The 19,487-nt window shown below is 49.0% G+C and overlaps 1 protein-coding gene across 1 annotated transcript in view; it reads right to left on the reverse strand.

Moving 5' to 3' along the window:
• COL15A1 (collagen type XV alpha 1 chain) overlaps positions 1 to 19,487 on the reverse strand; it is a 153,518-nt gene that overhangs the window by 29,730 nt on the left and 104,301 nt on the right. The window contains exons 10-22 of the mRNA XM_024734426.1: positions 18,397 to 18,540; positions 17,740 to 17,880; positions 13,983 to 14,033; positions 12,696 to 12,782; positions 11,402 to 11,527; positions 10,465 to 10,527; positions 6,138 to 6,173; positions 5,580 to 5,720; positions 5,326 to 5,394; positions 4,470 to 4,505; positions 4,280 to 4,363; positions 2,924 to 2,989; positions 440 to 475 (exon numbers count right to left, since the gene is read on the reverse strand). Of these exons, the coding sequence (XP_024590194.1) occupies positions 440 to 475; positions 2,924 to 2,989; positions 4,280 to 4,363; positions 4,470 to 4,505; positions 5,326 to 5,394; positions 5,580 to 5,720; positions 6,138 to 6,173; positions 10,465 to 10,527; positions 11,402 to 11,527; positions 12,696 to 12,782; positions 13,983 to 14,033; positions 17,740 to 17,880; positions 18,397 to 18,540 (1,080 nt within the window). The remainder of the gene's footprint in view (positions 1 to 439; positions 476 to 2,923; positions 2,990 to 4,279; positions 4,364 to 4,469; positions 4,506 to 5,325; positions 5,395 to 5,579; positions 5,721 to 6,137; positions 6,174 to 10,464; positions 10,528 to 11,401; positions 11,528 to 12,695; positions 12,783 to 13,982; positions 14,034 to 17,739; positions 17,881 to 18,396; positions 18,541 to 19,487) is intronic.

Genomic DNA, 19,487 nt, shown 5'->3' on the forward strand with positions numbered 1-19,487 from the left:
TCCTCCATCGCCACCATCCTCTCTCTCCAGGGATTTTATCTACTCAGACTCTATCTATTTGAAATGCTTGATTCATCCACTCATTTATAGGAAGCCAACCACCGACTCCAGCTCTGGCTCTGGCTGCCCTGGGCTAGAAAGAGATGAACAAGACCTGACCCCCTGCAAGCTGGTCACAGTACAGTTCAGGAAAAAACGATAAGGGTACAAATAACTGTTATTCAAGGCAGAAAAGAACGACAGCAGAGGTGAAAATAAAGCCCTATGGGATTCAAAGGATGGAAGGATCACTCCAGATGGGGGCAACGAGGAAAGGCTACATGAACAGGATGGCACTAGAGGTCAGTTGTGCAGATGGAGAGGAACAGCATCCCAGGTGGAAGGAACAGAATGCACACAGCCTCGGGGCACAAAGGAAGATGGCTACTGTGCTACTCACTTGAAACCCTGGCAGCCCAGGCATGCCCTCAGGGCCCTGTGACACAGACAGACAAAGCAGGCAGGTTAGGAGCAGCATTGCCAGGCCAGCAGGAACCTGTACCTCAGGGGCCCACTCCCTCCAGCACCTTCCAAAGGTCCAAGCGTGTTCCCACACAGTGGGGCTCAGGATCCATTTTGCAGAGGATGCCAAGGCCCGGGAGGGGAAGGAACCGTGCAGTCACACACTAGTTAGCACAGAGCCAGGAGCTGCTCAGGAGTCTGGAGCCTCTGCTCCCCTGAGCCAGGACTCTCGGCACTTTAAGTCCCACCCTCCTCTTCCGTGAAATCACTCAGCGTCAGAAACCTCTGGGGCAATGAATGCAGTGCTCAACCTCCACAAATACTCTCAGAAAACAAGTTCTTAAACTCTGAGGAGTGGGCCCAAAGGGTGTGCTGGGGTATTTGGGGGTGGAAGTGGGGGCAGTTGGTGAGACTCAGTTCTTTTCCCTCAGTAAGAGGCAGAATTTTAAAGGACCAGCCATTTTAAAGTCTCCAGGAAACAGAAAATTTGTGGTTCACTCCACATGGGGCCAGGACTCTTTTTCCTCCAAGCCCAGATACCCACATACCTATTAAAGACTTAGAGTTTGGCAGAATATATATATACAGAGAAATATAACTGAATGGCAACAACTTTCTCAATATACTGTACAGTCATCCCCTTGGTATCCGAGGGGTATTGGTTTCAGGGTCCCCTGTGGATACCAAAATCCGCAGATGCTCAAGGCCCTTATATAAAATGGTGTAGTGTTGGCATATAACCTACATACATACTCCATATACCCATACACTTTAAATCATCTCTAGATTACTTATAACACCTAATACAATGTAAATGCTATGTAAATAGCTGTAAAACCAATGTAAAAGCTATGTAAATAATTGCTAGCATGTAGCAAATTCAAGTTTTGCTTTTTGAAGCTTTCTGGAATTTTTTTTTTCAGCACTTTTTATCCAAGGTTTGTTGAATCTGAGGATGCAGAATTAACAAAGGACTAACATACATATGTGTGTGTGTGTGTGTGTGTGTGTGTGTGTGTGTGTGTATACATATAATATACTATATACATATATCTATATGATGTACATATAGTAGAGTGGAAAAGTATAAAGGTACGGCTGGGAGGGAACTGCCTCTGAGTAGGAAAATCTTAATCTTCCCCTTCAGGGCCTGGATTTGCCAAAGAGGAGGTCAGGGATTGGGACAGGAGGAGGATTCTCAGGTGGGGAAAAGAGAGAAGGGGTGGGGGCAGACAAGGCCCAAGGACTCTTAGAACAGAGATGTTCATTCTTAGATCTTAGGCTGTCTGTGTTTTGCTTTAGAATTAAGCCACCTAACACTCTAAACCCCCAATAGTTTGGGAAAAACTTTTGTGAAATGACTTGCTTGTTTGCTTTAGGGTTTGCTTACTGGGGTGTTTTGGATGATTTTAGTAGAAATCAAGGAAAGGGAGACCCACTGGATGTAGTATAGAAGAGACAGTGAAATGACCCACCAACAGAGGCCACTCAGCAGGAGATACTGGCTCTAAAGGAATTGTGCAGATATTTGCAGAAGCCTTGGGGAGAGCACTGAATTTTCCCTAGGATGTGGATGGCAGAGGTTCAGGCCAACCTCACTGGGGACTGCAGGGCGGGTGGCCCCGGCAGACATCTGGACTGCGCAGCTGTGGAAGTATAAGCCTCAATCTCTGTGTCGGCTTCCACAGAGTGCCACAGTTTGCAAAGCAGTTTCGCATCCATCACCTCTTATAAGCTGCCCCAAAGGCTGGTGAGGTGTTATCAGAGAGATGATGAGAGTCTCAGAGCATTATGTAGAGGAGATGGGGCTGGAACCCAAGGCTCCTAAGGCCAGAGCTCTTTCCTCTCTCCCCAGCTGTCACCAGCAGATATGGAAGATGCAGTGTGGATTCATTGCACAGACTGCAGGAGGAAGCTTCCTTCCTCTTAGGTCCTGTTGTGTCATGGACAGACTCTGTGGACTTGCAGAAATAACGTAGCTTCTTTGTGTGTTCCTGATCTCTAAATGGGGCCAGAAAGACTGAAGCCAGTCACATTCCCTCCTCATGCGCCAGTTTCCCCATCAGCACAAGGATAGGTCTCTCTAGGCTCCTCCCATTCTGGGAAATGAGATCATGTAAACAAAAGCATGCCCAAAGCACTGCTCAGACATCTATCAATTTGTTACTTATGATTCTCTGATTTCCATTACACATATTTCTGATGCAAGGGACTGGAAGCTTCCATTGCATTGGACAAAACTCCCTGCACAAATTAATGTGACAGCAACTTCTCAGAAATGCAAAGCTCTCTTTCTATTCACTACTTCAAGACACTCTAGCTCTATGCTTCAGGAGCTCAAAGGATTCCAAACCAACCCAACTTAGTTTTAGCTGGGGTGTCTGGGTAGGACCCTCACTCTAGGGCAGCTGTGGATACACACCGGAGGCCCGATGAGCTCAGGAATGTCTGAGAGATTCATGAATCCATGGGTGATGTTGATCAAAGGCTGAAAAGAGAAAAACCAGACAAAGAGACAGAGGGTGGCACGTGTCCCACCTTGCTCCTGGCAGTGAGGCTTTAACTGAAGTCACCCCGCATGGCAGACACAAGCAGACACTGACAACACCCACCCACTACCAACACACCCATCCCTCCCACTTACAACACAGCCCTGAGCCGCCTTATCACTTTCCTCTTCGATTAATCTTAAAATTGCACCATACATAAATGCCTTTTCTCTTTTATAATTTTAAATATATATATTTAAATATTATATTTATATGTTATATAATTATAAATTAATATTAATACCCACAGAAAACAGTGTTGTTGGGTGTGTGTGTGTGTGTTTGTCCATGTGGTTATTTTATATAAATGGCATCAGGCTGTAGGTATTCTTCTTCAACCTGCTTTTTTCACTCAATCATACAGCATGGAGGTCTTTCTATATGGAAGTTTTCAGTGTGAACATTTTTAGTTTTAACAGATTGCCAAAGAGCTGTCTAAAGGGGCCATACAACTTACACTTCCAACAAAGTACGTGAGATTATCTATTTCACTACACCCTTACCTATACTTGATATTTTTTAATCATACTTTAAAAAAAAACTCTAGTCATTCTTTTTGCCACTTATTTGGGACTTTTTGTCTTTCTGTCACGTCCCAGTATGACATTATTTCTCTTGGAAGGGCAAGAGTTTTTCACAAATGTGATGTTCTAATATTCAGTGGCTGTGATCGTGTCCCAGCCCACATCCCAGTCTTCTCTCCAAATTTCCATCGCTCTCCACCCACCCCCATGCCCATCAGCTCCCTGTGCCTTGGACACATCCATGTTTTTCTCTTCTGTGCTTCGGCTCAGAGTGTCTTGACCACCTGAGTTCTGGAAGTCCTGTCCTCCATACTTACCTGGTAAATCCTTCTTAGCTTTCAAGTCCCTGCTCAAGGAGACTTCTTCCAGAAAGTCTTCCTTGATTTCTCATAACCTAAACCATCTTTCCTCCCTCATTCCCCCGCTTATGTTCCTTGCCTCTTGGTTACAGCTCTGTTACACTCAGTCTCCTGACTGCAAATGCTGCCAACCAGAAGAGAGGGTTCTGGACACACTATGTGTGACAATAGTGGTACCAGGGTAGGAACAGACAGGTGGGTCATGCTGGCAGGTAGGAACTCCAACACTAGATGCCAGCTACGTGCCCCCTGCATAAAGAGCAGCCCTGAAGGCCCTGAAGTTGTGGACAACCTTCCCTCCCCTTTAGCAAAAGCAGCCATGCTGGTGATACCTAGTGATACTCACACTAGATAAGACCTCGATGCGCCCTGGTAGCCCCCTGGGCCCAGGGGGTCCCACAATGCTGGCTCCATCCATCCCTCTTTCACCCTGGATATAGTAGTGAGAGTGGAAAAAAAATTCACTGTATGTGGATAATGCTCCTAGAACCAGGCTGAAAATTTCTCTCACCCCCACTTCAGATCTGTGATCTCACCTTGGGTCCCTGGTCTCCTTTTTCTCCTTTGGGACCCTGGCAAAACAGACAAACAAATATTCTTTGGGTTTTTTTCTATTCACTTTGCCCACGCTCCATCTATCCTCCCATCTTGCCATCTCTCCCTAAGCTCTTACAAGGATTTTGTCCCAGATAATGGGAGCAAAAGATGAGGGGCAAATTCCCCTTATAGAGTCAGAAGGAAGGAATATCTCACAGACAGTAAGAGGACCAGAGGCCCTCTCCCAGCAGGGGGTGAGTGTCCTTTTGACCCCGAACCCAGAGCACTCTGCATCTGGGGTGTGGGGGAGGTCTTCCTATTCAATCATGGAGGGGGCTGTGCTGCTCCCCTTTGCGAGGCTCAGCTCCTCCTGCACTGGTATGCTCAGCTCTGGGTACCACTTGGATCTCAAATATAATGAGATCCTGGGGATTGGTCCTCTTGAGAGCAGGTATCATAGAAGAAGATGGACAACACCTCCCTGGGGGGTAGATGTAGTGGGGAAGGGTACTTGTTAGGAGCAAGGGATTCTGAAACGGGGCAAAGTGTGAGTCTTGAATGGGAGGCAGGAAGGAGGCAATGAAGCAGAGATGCTTGATGGTAAGGGACTGCAGAGAGAGAGAAAGATAATTTTCAAGTTTTCCCAGATGATGTTTTGTGCAAAACCTCTGTGCTACTCCTCAAAGAAACAAGCTATAAAGAGCACCTGGTCTCCCCACCACACAGCTGGAAGCTGGAGGTGCAGAGAGGGTAAATTAGTGAAAGTAGCAGAGCCAGGATGGCACCCCACAGCTTCTCCACTCCAGTGTGACAGCATAACAATCCTCAAAATGAAGGTGTAAAAAGCCAACCTACACTTGAAGCCGTTGGTCCAGAGATTCTGGGCTCATGCAACAGCCTGATGCTCCCAGAGCCTTCAGTATCCTAGGGAGGGAAGGAAGAAGAATGAGAATTTCAGTACTGATTCCCAAGCACCTCCCTGTGCCAGGTGTGATGCTGGGAGCCGGGGCTCAGTGGGGAATCAGCACCACCTTGGCGTTCAGTTAGCTGGCCTTTCCAGTAGTCCTTAGCGCACGTTGTTCCTTAACCACAGAAAGGAGGAAACGTACCTCAAATCCAAGTCCCATTGTACATCCAGGGCCTCGGGGCCCAGGGGGTCCAGGGGGCCCTGGGGGTCCCATGACCCCAGGAGCGCCAACTTGTCCATTTTTCCCTGGGGGTCCTGGTAAGCCTCTGTTGCCGGGATCACCCTGTAAGGAAGGGGACAGGCTGATTATCTAGCCTTGGAGTCACTCATGGAAGGAACAACACCCGCAACCGAGTCAGAAAATTGTTCTTTGAACTTAATTAGATCGTTGGATTCTCTGATCAGCGCTACTTGATTGTACAGAAACAGCCATCTTGCCAATTGACATCTCTCTTGGAGATAAGCTAATGGTGCTCACTGAATGAATTAGGGTGGAGTGGGTGAGAGAGGAGAAAACCTGGTGGGTCATTTACTCTGCTCCAGCTGTTCTGCCTTTCCCAAGCAGTTCCTTCCAGATGTTTCTCTCTGATCCATGACATTTATATATTCAATACTCTAGCCCAACAGTTCAATTATACTAAACTCAGAGAGAGGGGAGGAAGGAGGAGAAAGCTTTTTCTTCTTCATTTTCATTTTTTACCTTTTCACCAAATGAGCCATTACGTCCTCTTGCTCCCTGAAAAAAAAATTGGGGCCAATTAATATATATTTCATTAGATATGTTTAAAAGAAAACGCAGGATTTCAGACTCTTAAGTAACAGGACATTAAAATGGGACTCTTCCTGCTCAGTTCTGACTGATGTCTCAAACCTGAGCCCATTACAGTAGTTGTGAGTTTGCTTAAGCAGGTCATGCTGAAAGCTTGTGAAACCCATCTTCCAACTATTATCTCATCACCTACTTCAAGAGTGAAAAGGAGAAGTTGAAGATTAACCAGGAAGAGATTGTAGAGGAAGAATTCCCTTGGAGAGCTGTCAGTGTACTGGGTGGGCCCGATTCCCCTCCTCGAAGCCAAGGGAAGGGACTTCAAGAATTTGATACGTATTCCCTAGGCTTCTGGGGATATGTGGATGATGGCTGATTCTCTTCTGGAAAAATCTAAAGACCAAAATCTGGCTGGAATAGCCCCAGAATGGGGGTGGGGGGGGTCTCTAAAGCAGGTTGCGTGTCCACCGCCAATGGGGGACACAGTACAGGTTTCCTGGGGGGTTAGATGTGGATCCCAAGGAAAGGAGCCAGCTGCGAGCTCAGATAGAGGGGAGGACCAATGGGGGCTGATGGTCAGGAGTGGTCAGCCACAGGAGACACTGCACTACATCAGAGGACTGCAGGCAGGGGCTCCCCGCTAGAGAACCTCCAAGGAAACCACAGAAGCACCCGCAAGAGAAGAAGCCAGCAATTGCACGGCCACACAGAAGGCCCTGACACCGTGACACACCCGCCATCTAAGGCTGTGCCTTCTCCCAAACCCCTCTTTCCCTGGGCCAGATTCCCCTTCCTATATCAAATCCATAGCAATGACAGAGTGGATAGTTCCAAAATAGTCATGCTCAAAAATAAGATGGCGAGTGATACTGAATCTGAAACAGTGAGGAATGGCAAAGAGGAAACATGGGAAGCTGAAGCCAGAGGCTCCAGCGGTGGAGAGGAATCACAGGTAGAAAAATAGCAGGCAAGGGAGGAGTGGAAGCCAGGAGCAGGGTGTGGCTCTGACAGGGAGATGGGTTGAAATTCTGGAGCTAGACAGCCATGGAGCCCTGCCCATCTCCCCTCACCTCTCACTTCCACTCCTGCTACAAGGACAATAAGAGTTGTTTACTGGAGCAAAGGGATAGGGCAGAGCCCCAGGTGGCTAGTGGACCCTGGGAGGTCCAGGGGTATCCCAAACACCTAAGATCAGCTGTTGAGGTGCCCTGCCTGATGGCACATCCTACTCTTCCCGTCACCTTCCTGAAACCTGCAGAAGTAGCTACCACCCAACTCCCTAGTAATTTGTACAGAGGCGGGAAACAGACTAAAGAGGGATTCCAACTTCTAAAGCAAACACACAAACAAGAAACACTACACATTTGAGGAGAGGCAACACTCCGAAAGAGAAACGACAACATCAACCATGGAAGGTTTCCTGAGGAAACAGCTAAGAACACGATCCAATCAGGAGTCTAAGTAAATACTATATATTCTCAGGGAGAAAAGGGAGGACATTACAGCCAAGAAACAAGGACAAACTATTATGAAATGAGAACAGTGGTTATAGTAAAGAATCAGGGCTTCTCTGGTGGCACAGTTGTTAGGAGTCTGCCTGCCAATGCAGGGGACCCAGGTTCGAGCCCTGGTCCGGGAAGATCCCACATGCTGTGGAGCAGTTAAGCCTGTGCGCCACAACTACTGAGCCTGCGCTCTAGAGCCCGTGCGCCTAGGGCCTGTATTCCACAATAAGAGAAGCCACTGCAATGATAAGCCCATGCACCACAATGAAGAGTAGCACCTGCTCAGCGCAGCTAGAGAAAGCCCGCACGCAGCAACAAAGACCCAACACAGCCAAAAATAAATAAATAAATAAATTTTTTAAAAAAGAAAAAATCAATTAGAGACCTTAGAGACAAAAATATATAACTGCCAAAAAAAAAAAAATATATATATATATAACTGCCGAGAGAAAGTACTCTACAGAAGGGTCGAATAACAGAAGAGACATACCTGAAGAGAGAATCACAGAAAGAATCCCGTTACTCTATGGGATGGTGGGAGGAGAGGGGTGCTTGCAGAAGGAAGCAAGGCTGGCTGGCTAGACTCTGTCACTTCCCTGCCTGCTGGCCTGACATGGGAAAAATTAAGTGTGACCTTTTATCCCAGGCAGAAACAGAAAGAATGGGGTTCCAGTTTTGTTGCCCAATCTGCAGGCTACAGTTTCTTTGTCTGCTTTTCTTGGGTGTGACCAGCCACACCATCTTCTGCTGCTTGACGCAACCTGTCCTTGAAGGAAGTACCAACCTTATGCATTTTCCAAGTAACAAGTCAAATCACAGTCAGGGATATTGTGAAATAGAAGTTAACTTAGTCCCATCTCTTGACTTTTGGACTCTATCCTCTGAAAACATTATTATTGTGTTGCCAGTTGACCCCGTTCAAGAAAAAGATGTTCATAAGGTAAAAAACTGTACTTTTTCAATTGCCTTCCTGACTCTTTTCAAACCAAAAGTACACCTTGTAGCAGTTTCAAAGGAAGTTCTAGAAGATATGTGGGACCTTGATTTATCTTTCTCAGAAACAGATGATTTTATCCAGCTTGTACATATAAAGGCAGGAAATGAGTCCCCTGTCACTGAAGGTGTGTAAGCTGAGCAGAGATTGTAGAGCGGCATCAAGGATCAAATGTATCATTGGATCTTATGTGGTGTTACATCCCTGAGATTATTCATTTTCTTTAGCAATTTTTGTTATTTCACATTCTGACTATTCTCCTTAAAGGGGGCAGGGAAGCTGGTAAGAAGAAAAAGGAAGATGAGAGTAAGTCTTGTGATGTTTCCTGCAAAAGTTAATTTCTTATGAAACAGTACGTGTAAAATGAGTTCTATAAAGCTCGAGAATTGTTTCTTCTTTTTCTGAGAAATGAGGTTTTCATGAAAATCGAGTTACTGTTTCAATAAAAATACTCCTGAGAGCTGACGGAAACTGGAAATTCAGTGACAAGGATGGTGTCTAGGGAGTCAGCACTTTCCAAAACTCCGTCCAGGTTGGGTACACAGAAGGCCTCCAGTCCCCACCCCAGAGGGGAGGCCCCTCCCTCCTCTGAACCCCAGTGAAGCTCATGACTACATCTCTAGAAGGAAGCTCACCTTATCTTTATTGCCCCCATTTGCGGAACATGGGAACACAGCAGGGGCAGGAACCCCACCCCACAGCACCACGTGGCTTAACCTTAACAGAAGACTACAGGGGCTTACAGAGAAGGGAGAGACTGAGGGCGTGTGAGACTCAGGAATGGAGGGCAAAAAGGGCGCCTGAAGAAGTTTCATTCATGCATCAAACTGCTCACAGAAGCCTGGGCTAGGTTCTAAGGATACACAGACAGTGCTCACACCCTGCTTGTAAGGCTGGGCTTGGGAGCAGACTGGTAAGCCAACAGCTTCAGTGACCCTGGCTGGAGGGGTCCCGCAGAATCAGTACTGTGCTAACGGGAAGCAGAGGAAGGAGGGGTACTTTCTGCTCACAGAGTCCAGGAGAGCTTCCCAGAGGGTATATCTGAACTGGGCTTCTGAGAATGAGGAAAGGGAAAGGACAGGCCAGAGAGGAAACCACAAGCCAGGGCCAGGAGGCTGTGCAAGCCCAGAGCCTTTCGGTAGTGCTGGCTGGCTGGCCTGGAGGCCAGGTGTGTAAGGGAACGGAGGGAGGTGGAGCTGGAAAGGTAGGCCGGGAAGGGCCTTGAAGGTCTGCACGTAGTGAGGGCTCTGTCCTGCAGGCAACGGGGGGTCGCTGGCACTTTCTCAGTGGAGAGGGCAGTGCGTGGTGAGAGCCTGCTCTAGGAAGATGGACTGGGCAGGTAGCTGGAGGCTGGATTGTGGGTGGGGAGAAGGGGGCACCAGCGAGGAGCCTGATGCCACACTGCAGGCGAGGAGAGATGAACGTCATGTCAGGGTGGAAAGAGAGGTGGACATCAGATTGGCCAGTCTTGGCAACAGATGGTTCATGGTAGGAAAGGGAGAGGAGGGAGGAGTTAGAGAAGACTCTGCTTTCGAGTCCAGGGGGCTGGGTGGATGGCAGTGCCATTCACGGAAGCTGGGGACACCAGGAGTGGGCAGGGGAAGACGCTGAGTGCAGGTTTGAGCATAAAGAGTTCCGGGATGGGGAGACATCCAGCAGCGCGGACCAGGATGGGATCAGGCAAGGTCAGGCTTAGATGTCAGAGAGGCAGGCTGGGCCTGGTGATTCCCCTTGTTGGAGCCCGCCCCCCTCTTCTCCATACCTTCTCCCCTTTCATTCCAGGAAGGCCGGAGGCTCCATCAAGTCCAGGCTTTCCCTCAGGGCCCTGAGGAACATCAAGGATAATCAGCCCACAACATCTCTGAGAAGAATCAAATATGAACCCTCTTTGGAAAAGGAGGCCAGGGCTGGGAAGACCAAGTGGGTGAGGCCAGTGGGTCCAAAGCCTTGTGTCAGCCCATAGCAGAACACCTGTCCTGGCCCCAGTTCAGCCACGGCTGGCTGTGCATCTGTGGACGAGGGTCCTTCACTCTCTGGGTTGCATTTTCTCTTCTGTGGAGAGTCGGGGGAAGGGCTGGACGAGGTAGTTTCTGGGGGCCTCCCACCCCGGGCCCAGCACTGGTGCTCTACGATTCCGAGTTTCTACGGGAGCCTGCATTTCCTATACTAAGATAAAGCAGCGAAACAATGTGTAGGGTGATGTTTTTCTTGGCTGCTGCTTTTTTTAAAAAATAAATTTTATTTATTTATTTATTTTTGGCTGTGCTGGGTCTTCATTGCGCTCGCGGGCTTTCTCTAGTTGCGACAAGCAGGGGCTACTCTTCGCTGCGGTGCACGGGCTTCTCATTGCGGTGGCTTCTCTTGTTGTGGAGCACGGGCTCTAGGTGTGCGGGCTCAGTAGTTGTGGCACACGGGCTTAGCTGCTCTGCTGCATGTGGGATCTTCCCGGACCAGGGCTCGAACCCGTGTCTCCTGCATTGGCAGGCGGATTCTTAACCGCTGAGCCACCAGGGAAGCCTGGTTGCTGCTTCTTATGAGTCTTAGTAATGTTTCAGCCGAGGAGGAATTTGTTTACAAACGCTAGCTAGCTCCTCGCTCCCTGTCGTAAGCCTTAGCGCTGGGGTCTGCAGTCTGTACCCCCTCCCTGGCTAAAGGAAGCCCCATAGGCACGGAGGGGGGCAATGGCTTCGGCAGCTTACCGGGGGACCAGGTTCACCAGCAGGTCCATCTTCTCCAGGGGATCCAGGGGGTCCCATGAAAACATCAGTTCCTGGTTTTCCTGGAATCCCAGGTAAGCCAGGTGGGCCTGGGGGACCTGGAGGACCCTAAAAATAGACACCTTGTTAAGAAACAGTGCAGGAGGGGACAAATATATATGTTCCATTCACTCCATTTCTGAAAACAACTCTACAAGTAGAGACTGGTATTCCTACTTAGAAGATGGGGAAACTGAGGCTTAGTGACATGTTGTGACTTGCCCAAGAGCTCACACACACAGCTAATTAGGAGAAGAGCTGGGATGTGAATCCAGGTCTTTTTAAGTGCGTTATATCATGTTTTCTCCCTAGATGTATGTACATAATAAAAATATAATTTGTTGGAATTCTCAGAGTTGCTCTAATTTAGTTTTCTGATTACCTGAGAGGTTAGTCCCAAACTGCCGATTGTCAACCCTTATTACAAACATCCCTGCAGTGTACTAGTCTCTTTAGCTTCAGGCTGGGTTGGCTGATGCCACCAGCTTGGAAATCCCAGCTGGGTCCCGCTCCACTCATCCAGTGAGTCCTGAACCCTTCCAGCCCTGTCATGGTGAGTGAGCAGAAGGGCAGCTGAGTGGAGCCTTCTAGGTGGGGATTCAGCACAAGGGCTCAGAGGAAGGGATGGAGATGAGGTTGGGGCCCTGGGGACAGAGGCACGAGATGCAGCTGAGAAGAGAGGCGCTCCCGGGGGAAATCTAGAGGGACCAGTGGGGGCCCAGCCTTGGGCAAGAGGCTGGGAGAGCAAGAGGGGCCAAAGAGGCAGAATGAGTGGTCTAGAGAGGTAGGGAGGGGGCCGCCTCAGGGTAGGAAGGATTTTGAGAAGGGTCTGGAAGCCGAAGTGTGAAATGCTATCCAGAGAAGAGGCCAGCAGGTCTCTGTAATGGGTAAGGGGGTGGGGGGCAGAGCCAGGTGGTAGAGGTGAAGGTCATGGGCATACCTGCTGTGAAAGAGCCTGCTGGAGAAGGCTACCGGGGGAAGGAGGCAAATGGCCAAGTGGGGCTCCTGACTATAAACTAAGGCTCAGACTCACTTAAAACTGACGGAAGACGGAAATGCCGAACATATACAAATATAGAGGGGAAAGTATAGTGAGTCCCAGGAGCCCACCATCAGCCGCAAAAGTTATCAACGGTGGCAATCTGCTTTCATCTGCTATCGGCCCCTGTTGTCCCTCCCTCCTGGATCCTCGTGAAGGCTGCCCCCGACACTAGGCTGTTTAACCCTTCACACTTACTCTTAACAGCTCCTCGCTGGGCACTGGGTCACCAGAGCCGACGTCCAAGCCCCAGCCCAGGCTGGAGCCCTCAGCCTCCACTCCCACCTGTACAGAGAAAAAGTTCCCACGGCTTGGTTTCACCTGCTACTCTCCAAGGACAGCTGTGTCACTGAAAGTTTTCCCATATTCTGTGGTCCTATAACTGCTGCTGCCAACTTTCCTTCTGGCTTTTTCTCCCGGTCCCCTCTACAGCTGCCCTCCTCCCTCTCCCCTCTACAGCTGCCCTCCTCCCTCTCCCCCTCCCAGCTGTGCGGCCAACACAGAGCCAGTCCTCAAACACAGGACACTCTTTCACAGCCTCTTCCGCTGCCTTTCAAATTCCTACTCATCCTTCAAGGCCCAGTTCCATGGTCACCTCCTCCATGGAGCCCTGCCCAACCCCATTTTCAGAGAGAATTCACCTCTCCTACTCTGTGTTCCCACCAGCCACTGCGGGGGTCTGGATTTGGCAGTAGGACCACCTGACTTGAAGCTCAGTTGTGCGTGTGTTGGTCCCACTATGCTAGGACTCCTCCAGGGTCGGCCCAATCCTGAGATACCTCTGGGTGCCCAGTGTCCAGCATGAGATCTGACACTGAGAAGGCACTCATTATGTACTTGTTGAATACCATCAAATTCCTCCAAAGAACAAAAGGAAACTTCCAAAACACCTTTCTGGTACTCAGTTCCTGAAGATGGGAACCAGGCAAGGCCTAATTCAATCATCGAATAAGGAAGAGCTGGGTTAGGGGTTAGAGCTGAGTTTAGGCAGGTGGTGGCAGTGTGGGCATGTAGGTGGGAGAAGGGGGGTGATGACATAAAGGTGAGGACACAGGAGGCTGTTGCCAGCATCCAAGGGATGAGGAGGTGCTGCACAGCTAGACTTGGGGGCTTCGGGACTGACTGAATTGAGGGGGGGCACTCGAGGATGTTTCCTGGCTTCTCTCTTCATGATCAGGAAGATGGGGTACCATTCCCAGAGCAGGGGAACCCTGGGGGGAGAGCAGGCCTGGGAGCATGGTGACAAGTTCAGTTTGGGATGTGCTTAGTTTGAGGGACCTGGGGGTCTTTCAGGGCACAGGATATAAATGGGATGTAAATAGTTTCTGCTCCTGGACTCTCTGAGAGAGTCCTGCTACAGGAAAGAGAACTGAGCTCTGACTGGAGGGCACTTGGGGGCAGACGGGAAGGATCCGCCTGTGGCTGTTTTGTGCATCCCCATCCCCTGCACGCTGTGCATGTGACAACCCCGGGTGGGAATCTCACCGTGGGTCCAGCAGGTCCAAGGGGGTCAGGAAGCCCCTCCCCAGCTTCACCCTAAAGAGAACAAGACGTCAGTGGAACACTGGACACCCCTTCCCACTCCCCTCCTCTCTCCAGAAACTGTGCCTATTTCAAGAGGAGGCTTATGCAGGAGTTCTATATACCTAATTTGTTGAGCGTGTACTATGTGCCAGGTAAAGTTTTCCATGTATTAATTCATTTAATCCTCACCACATCCCAGAGAGAAGGTTCTACAATCCCCATTTTATACATGAATAAACAGAGAGAGGGGTATGGCAGAGCCAGACATGAATGCCCCTCTCACCCACTGCCTTCGGTGACTCTGAGATTCAAAATGATCCAAAAGATATTCCAGAGTGGGTACTCCCATGACTGTCCCTACTGTGTTATTAAACTGTCTGCTCAGGAATTGGGGCACCCATTTCAATTCATCACAAATTCCTGACACAGGCACTTAGGGTGATCTATCTTCATTACTTATGTGCCACGATGAAATCCTGCATGTTCGTCTCTCTCTTTCAATTTTCTCCCCACACCTCTCTCCCTCTCTCTCTCTTCTTGGAGCTTTTTAAAAATCTCATTGGATGGGAATTCCCTGGCGGTACAGTGGTTGGGACTCTGTGCTTCCGCTGCCGTGGCCCGGGTTCAATCCCTGGTCGGGGAACTAAGACCCCTGCAAACATGGAGAGGCCAAAAAAGAAAAATTTTTTTTTAAATTTTTTAAACATCTCATTGGAAAAGTCAGAAGCCCCCTTGACGGAAAAACCACCATGTATTAGGAACCTACCAACCCTCACAGTTCTACTACTTTAAGGCCACAACTGCTGACATTTAGGGAAGGTATTTCCTTCCAGGGTTTTTGCATGTGTCTATTTTTAAATAGTTAAGACCACAGTAGGACCACCTGACTTGAAGCTCAGTTGTGCGTGTGTTGGTCCCACTAGGCTAGGACTCCTCCAGGGTCAGCCCAGTCAGTATATTGAAGTTCATAACCAGCTTTTTTTCCACTTAGCATTATATGGTAAGTATTTTCCTCCATCATTAAATACTCCTAATAAGTATAATTTTAATAGCTGCATAATGTTCCATTATTTGAACATCCTTTAATTCAGTTAACTCCCCTATTGTTGGCTAGTTAAACTGTGTCTAGTTTTTTTCCATTATGGACAATACTGAGATTAACATCCATGTACACAAAGCCTTTTTACACAACAGACTATCTCCTTTAGGATTGATTCCTAGAACAAAAGTGTCTGGGTCAACAATACGCAGTTTTATGGTGTTGATATGTGTTGATCAAGAACTTCTCAGCAGTATTAAACCACTGACACTGTCACCAGCATAGCTGGTCTCACCAGGCCCTCACCAAGTGCCAGCTTCTGAAAGCACAAAATATAAAGGATCCAAGGACAACTGAACCAGGTTTCCCAATAAATCAATGGCAAAAAGAACAAAGTAGGTGGGAAACAATCATGGACCAAAAGAGACTTAAGAGACACATCAACCAAACACAAAGTAGACCTTGTTTGGAGGCAGATTCAAACTAAGTGCAAAAAGGCATTTTTAAATAACTAGGGTATTAGATAATATGAAGGAACCACTGTCAATTTTGTTAGATAGATAATGACATCCATTATTACCACTGATGGATGACACTGTGGCTAAGGGGAAAAAAAGGTCCCAGATCAACCTATTAACAATGCACATTAACACGTTTATGAGTTAAATGATACAGTGTTCAGGATTTGCTTTAAAATACCCCAGTCTTCCCCTTCCCTCCACTCCAAAAAGATGGCTGTAGGAGGTGGAACAGATAAAGCACGACTCGCGTAATGTTGCTGAGTGATGTGTATGTGGGGGGGTTATTATACTATTCTAAGTCCTTTTGTGAATTTTTAGAGTTTCCATAATAAAAAGTTTTAGAAAAAGAAAAAGGAAAACTGGCTCTACGTGAAGGGGCATCGCCAGCCAGTGCTGCTGCACCTGATGTGGCATCACCGTGGCGAGATGCAGTCTTGGTGTTTTGTGTGTCCCTTGGGGTGAGAAGCAGAGGAGCAGGGGGGCTGTTTAGCGAGCCCAGGGCCACAGGCATCACAGCCAGCCTGGTGGGTTCCATGTTTGTTGCCCAGTAGAGTCTCCTGGGAGCATGAGCCCCAGCACCAGGGGCTCCTCAACTGGTCTGGCAGTGAACTCGGACACCTGCAGTGGCCTAAGCTTCCCAGGTGTCTCTAAGATGAAGAAAAGGTTAAAAACCAGAGCTCTCGCTCACCTCCTCTTTTTATAGACAGCAACACCAAGACTCACCACAAGTCAGAACCTCAGCCTCCCAGCTCCCATTCTGGGACCTCTCCACCATACCACACTCTCGGGGATGCTCTAGGGCATGAGCTCTGCAGGCCAGCGTGCCTGGGTTCAAATCCCAGCCCTCCTCTTAAGGGTGTGCACAGCAGGCAGGTTCCTTTACCTAAGTCTCACTCCCCTCACCTGGAAAATGGAGACGATTCTCCTTGTACCAGAGAGCGGTGGTGTGCATAGAATCAGATCAAGTTGGAACCCAGAGTGCTTAATAAATGTCAGTGCAAAAGGCTTATTTCCAGCCCCTTGACTGTGAGTTCCTTGGGGACAGGGACGAGGTCATATTCATCTCAATCTCCAAGTGTATGGACTGAGGGCCCTGAGTTGCTATGCACCGAGTCAGTGAGAACATCAATGAGTGAATGAATAAAAAATAAAGAGACCAAGCAGTGCTTAATGACCGCCGGGCACTGCAGCCGTGGGCATTCAGGATTCACAGCCAGCTCTCGGGTGTCCTGTCCCACAGCCCCCCCATCCCAGGTCAGCCCTGGAGCGCTGTGGCCAAGGGACCACATGTCTGTAACTTGAGTCAAGGCTCTGAAAGCATGTGTGACCAAGTGTTGCTCGGGGAACTGGGAGGCCCAAGCTGGTCACCAATCAAATTCTTTCCTTTAAAAATATTGACACTTAGGGCTTCCCTGGTGGCGCAGTGATTGGGAACTTAAATGGCAATTTAATTCCCCAGTTCACACAAGCCCATGCTGAGGACCAGCTCTGGGTTTCCCACTTCTAAAAGACAAAGTCACAGCCCTTAAGTGGTGACAACCTCGCACCTGTGCATAGAACTTTCCGAACATTCCCCGACCTGCATTCTGACTTGACCTCACAGCCACCCTCTTCTACAGATGAGGAAACTGAAGCCCAAAGAAAGGGATTTGCGTGAGGTCGTACAGTTGCAACCCCAAAACTCGTGTTGGAAGGGACCTGAAGGTGACCCTCTGCCCCCTCCCCCCCCCACACACAAACAAACACACCTCTGATGCTTCTATTTCCTCTATAGTCCCTGCCACGTCTTACAAGCTTCCCCACCTCCAGGATGGAATCTAATGACACTTGAGATGGGCCTTTGTATCTTTAGGCAGCTCTGCCTGTTAGAAAGCTCTCATTCCAATTAAAGAAGTGGGCAATTTGGGACACAAAGCCAGGTGCCCTAGGTTTTTACCTCTTGCTTCTTCTTCTCCACAAACTGCAGCTTCCTTGTGCGTTCCTAGGTTGGAGGACCCTCAAAACCCCAAATTCCGCATTTTGCGAACCAAAATGAAAACCTCCCTCTAGGAAAGCCAGAAGCAGGCCCCTCCCATGCCTCTGGTCTTTCGTTTTCTCCTCTGTAAGACCAGCCAAGTCAAATCTTCATGCCTCTACGCAAAATGAAATCTTCACTTACCGGAGGGACTCCTCTTTCAGGAGCTACTGTGGGTATGGGAAGCGGTGGCCCCTCAGGGAGAGCGCCACCCAACTCTTCTGCCCCAGCCATGGGAAGGGGCTGCTCTGTTGTGGCTGCTGCTAAGTCTTCATCACCAGGACCCTGAGAAGCCAAACCAACACGATGAATCAAGTCACCTCACCCATGATGCAATGTGCACACTGCTGCTGGGGAGTTTCATTGACTTTCCTTTCAGTGGCACTAGCCCAATTTCAAAGCACTTCCCTACCTACAACTGTCATTACACCCAACACACTCACAGAAGCACAGACTCATAATCCCCTTCTGAAACATGCATCTCCTCTAAACCCCCTCCCCAGTGATGGTGCTTACTGCCTCTCACCCCAGCAATGCTGTCTAACTTTGGACCACATTCCGAGAAAGTTCTCCTTGGACAAAGATGGGGGTAGAGAGTCAGGACAAAGCCTGCTCCCCTGACCCCCTCTGCTATGCTCCTTCAGTTACATCCTGCCTCCCTCTGGTTGGTGCCGACCCAGATAAATGCTCTAACGAAGCTGCCTGTGCATTTGGCTCTGGGAAGGCCGGCAACTGCTCCTGTCTCGTGACCCTGACCTCTCTTCCCACTGTGAGCCAGAGAGGATGCTAGGAGACACTTACAGAAGTGACTACTTGCTTGGGGGCCGCTGTGGGTGTGAGGGGAACCAGGCCATCAGTGGGGAACCCGCTGGCCTCCTCTTCCTCAAAAGTGCTGAGGGGCACTTTTGCTGTAGCTATTGTTAAGCTTTCTTCACTGATTGGACCCTGAAATGAAATTGGCATAAGGGATCGTGACACTTCATCCACACCCCTGGTTGGTGGGTGTGTGATTATGGGGAGGAACCTGCTGAGGCCATCACACACCTCTCAGGTCATCCCCTCCCTGCCCCGGAGTACCCTCCAGCACACCTCTGCCGCGTGCTTTGGCCCAAACCTGCGCATCCTCAGGAACTGGCACTCCCTACCTCCGCAGGAAGCCCTTCTATCTCCAGACAGCTCTGCTAGTTAAGTTCTAATTTCTGTTGAGTAAAGACTTGGTGAAACTGGGACCTGAACCCTAGTTTTCTCACCCTGTGACAAGGGATTTGCCTTTAAAGAAGAAGGAAAGGGAAGGAGGGAGGGAAGAGAGATGAAGGAGAAGAAAGAGAAGAGGAAGAAGAAGCAGGAGAAGGTGGTGGTGATGATTTGTTAATTACAATAATCCATGTAACTGCCAAGTGGCCTTGGGAGCTCCGTCACCTGGCCAGGGCATACCTTCCCCACTGTAAGGTTTCCTTGTCTGGACATTAGACCAGAGGTGAAGGGCTGGGAGTGAATGTGTGGAATGATCTCAAAGGCCAGTGTCGACATGTGATGGCCTGACAACCCCCTCGTTTCACTCACTCAGCAAACATCTACTGAGTCCCCAACATCAGCTGGGATGAAGACAGATCAATGAGCAAGACGTATGTGATCCCTGGCCTCACAGAGCCTCCAGCCTGGAAGGGAGCCAGTTGTGATGAGGCCTTCCGAGGAGACGTTTGGGGTACCGTGAATGTGTCTAACAGGGAGACTTCACAGCCTGGGAGGCACCTCCCTGATGAAGCGGTGTTTGAGCTGAACTCTAAAGGATAAGCAGGAATTAAAGGAGGGAAGAAGGAGGAGGAAAAGGTTCCAGGCAGAGAGGGGAGGGTGTGGGAAGATTCTAAGGCAAGAAGGAAATAGGTATGCTC

The sequence above is a fragment of the Neophocaena asiaeorientalis genome, unplaced genomic scaffold (genome assembly GCF_003031525.2).
Source record: "Neophocaena asiaeorientalis asiaeorientalis breed wild unplaced genomic scaffold, Neophocaena_asiaeorientalis_V1.1 scaffold192, whole genome shotgun sequence".
Taxonomy (NCBI): Eukaryota; Metazoa; Chordata; class Mammalia; order Artiodactyla; family Phocoenidae; genus Neophocaena; species Neophocaena asiaeorientalis.